The following is a 2879-nucleotide window of genomic DNA, read 5'->3' as shown; positions in this document are numbered from 1 at the left end:
TTTATTAGCCACATGTACATCGAACACACAGTGAAATACATCTTTTGCGTAGTGTTCTGGGGACAGCCCGCAAGTGTCGCCACGCTTCCGGTGCCAAGATAGCACGCCCACAACTTCCTAACCCGTACGCCTTTGGAAGGTGGGGGGAAACCGGAGCACCCGGAGGAAACCCACACAGACACGGGGAGAATGTACAAACTCCTTACAGACAGCGGCCGGAAGTGAACCTGGGTCGCTGGCGCTGTAATAGCGTTACACTAACCGCTACACTACCGTGCTGCCATAATACAATGTAGGGGGGGAGAGGGAATTGGGTAAAAGACCAACAGATTGAGATGGATGAATACAGAGTCGGCAATGTACAGGGAAGGTCGTGGAGAAGAGGAGAGTTAACAACTTTTACAATAACATCTGGGCAGGGCAGCCACTTGCTCCTGATTCCATTCCACCACTTTAAACATATGCTCCCCTCCTCACAGTGGGAGCAACGCTGAAAACATACAATCTAGGTGGACAAACAAAGCTGGCAGATGGGAACACCTTCATCCACAAGATTCCCTCTATGCCACACGTGATCCTGACAGGGACAGACACTGCTGTTCTTTCACCACGACTGTTTCAAAACTCTTGGACTTCCAAGCTGATAGCACTGTTAGAATCAGATTTATTACCACTGACTTGCATCTCGTGGAATTTGTTGTTTTGCGGCAGGGTGTTGAGTGGGTGCTGTTGGGAGCCATACCCAGGGTGACATTGGTTGATTTGCTTCTCTGGTTCAGGTTACAATTCCCACAATGACAGGGCTATTCAGGGCCTCTGAAATACCAGTGTTAAATCGGGAGTGGGCCACACTACTCCTGTGCACACTGCCTTTTTTAGTTGGTCTCTGTCCTGGGGTGAGCAGAGCAGCTCTGGGCTGTGCCTGGGGTGAGCAGCTCTGGGCTGTGCCTGTGTCCTGGCGTGAGCAGAGCAGCTCTGGGCTGTGCCTGGTGTGAGCAGCTCTGGGCTGTGCCTGTGTCCTGGGGTGAGCAGAGCAGCTCTGGGCTGTGTCCTGGGGTGAGCAGCTCTGGGCTGTGCCTGTGCCTGGGGTGAGCAGCTCTGGGCTGTGCCTGGGGTGAGCAGCTCTGGGCTGTGTCCTGGGGTGAGCAGCTCTGGGCTGTGTCCTGGGGTGAGCAGCTCTGGGCTGTGCCCTGGGGTGAGCAGCTCTGGGCTGTGCCTGTGCCTGGGGTGAGCAGCTCTGGGCTGTGCCTGTGCCTGGGGTGAGCAGCTCTGGGCTGTGCCTGTGCCTGGGGTGAGCAGCTCTGGGCTGTGCCTGTGCCTGGGGTGAGCAGCACTGCTCTGGGGTGTGTCAGACTGAGCCTTCCTGCTGTCCACACCACTCCCTCACCTGATTGGCTCCCTGCCAGGCTGCAGCTCCGGGTGCCGGGCCTGGCTCCCTGACGACATTCCCTCCGAGCCTGACTCACGGCCTGGCCTGACTCCAGCGGCAGTGCTGTGCTGTCAGCAGGCGGGCCCACATTCCTGCTCTCACGCCTGCCCATTCACTACCTCTGCAGGGCTGCTGTGAGCTGAGTGGAGCCTCAGTCCCTGGGCCCAGTCTCGGCTGCCCAGCTCGAGCCAGACCTCTCTCATCAGGCCCACCCCTTCCCTGCTCTGTCCCTGCTGGACAGGTGCCCCATCCTAAGGTGCCCCCCACCCTGAGGTGCCCCACCCTGTGTCCCCCCCACCCTGAGGTGCCCCACCCTGAGTTCCCATTGCCCACCGAGGTGCCCCCACCCTGCGGCCCCCCCCCACCCTGAACCAGGACTGGCCGCAGCCTGTCCCACAGAATGGTGGCTGGAATGCTGATGCCCCTGCCCCAACTACGGGCCATCTACGAGCTGCTGTTCCGGGACGGGGTAGTGGTGGCTGAAGACAACCACTGCCCTGGGTCCCGGCACCCCGAGGTGCGCGGAGTGTCCAACCTGCAGGTGAAGCGGGCCCTGGACTCTCTGAAGTCGCGGGGTCTGGTCCGGGAGACCTTTGTTTGGAGACATCACTACTGGTACCTGACGGACCAGGGGGTGGGCTTCCTGCGTCAGTACCTCCACCTCCCCACCGACATTGTGCCTGCCCCCCTCCAGCGCCAGCCCAGGGGCAGGGTCCGGAGCCGGGTGCCTGGTCCTATCCCCTCACAACGGCCCCCAGCACCCTCCACCTTCGCGCAGCCAGACAGACAGGAGTATCGCAAGGACAAGGAGAAGGGGCCCCAGCGGGAGCTGAGGCTCAACGGGACACCAGCAGGTTAGCAGTGAGCCTCGGAATGCGTGTGTCCCCCACCCTGCATGTGACATGCTCACCCTCCCCTAAACCTCTCCATTCTCCGTCCTCCTCTCACCCCTCCTTCCCCTCCCGTCCCCTCCCCTCCCTCCCCGCCCCCTCCCCACTCCCTCCCCCCTCCCCATCCCCTCTCCCTCTCCCTTCCCCTCCCTCTCCTCCCGTCTCTCTGCCCTCCCCTTCCACCCCTCCCTCTCCCTCTTCCCTTCCCCTCTGCCCCCTCCTCTCCCCCTCCCTGTCTCCCTCCCTCCATCTCTCCCTCCCCGTCTCCTTCCACCTCTCCCTCTCCCATCTCCCTCCCTCTGTCTCTCCCTTCCCTGCGTCTCTTCCCCCCGAGTCTCTCCCCATCCTCTCTGTTCCACTCTTTCCCTTTCCCCATTCCCTCCCTCCCCTCCTCCTCACATCTCCCCCCCCCCCCCGACCTCTCTTTTCCTCAACCTGTCCCTCCCCTTCCCTCCAGTGACTGCATCTGGAGCCCCCTCTGCCTCTGATCATTGTAACTTGTAGATTTTGTTGTGGGGGGGGATGGTGTGGGGGGTGGGATTGTGTTCAGTGAGGGGGGA

General features: G+C 61.0%; 1 protein-coding gene across 1 annotated transcript; it reads left to right on the top strand.

Moving 5' to 3' along the window:
* Positions 1-1829: 1829 nt before the first annotated feature.
* On the top strand, positions 1830-2288 carry LOC127570440 (40S ribosomal protein S10-like). Its single transcript, XM_052016026.1, has one exon. The coding sequence runs from the start codon at positions 1830-1832 to the stop codon at positions 2286-2288; it is 459 nt and encodes a 152-aa protein (XP_051871986.1).
* Positions 2289-2879: the final 591 nt, after the last annotated feature.

Source organism: Pristis pectinata, chromosome 5 (assembly GCF_009764475.1).
Source record: "Pristis pectinata isolate sPriPec2 chromosome 5, sPriPec2.1.pri, whole genome shotgun sequence".
In the NCBI taxonomy this organism is placed as follows: domain Eukaryota; kingdom Metazoa; phylum Chordata; class Chondrichthyes; order Rhinopristiformes; family Pristidae; genus Pristis; species Pristis pectinata.
This window is presented reverse-complemented; position numbering and strand designations above follow the sequence as displayed.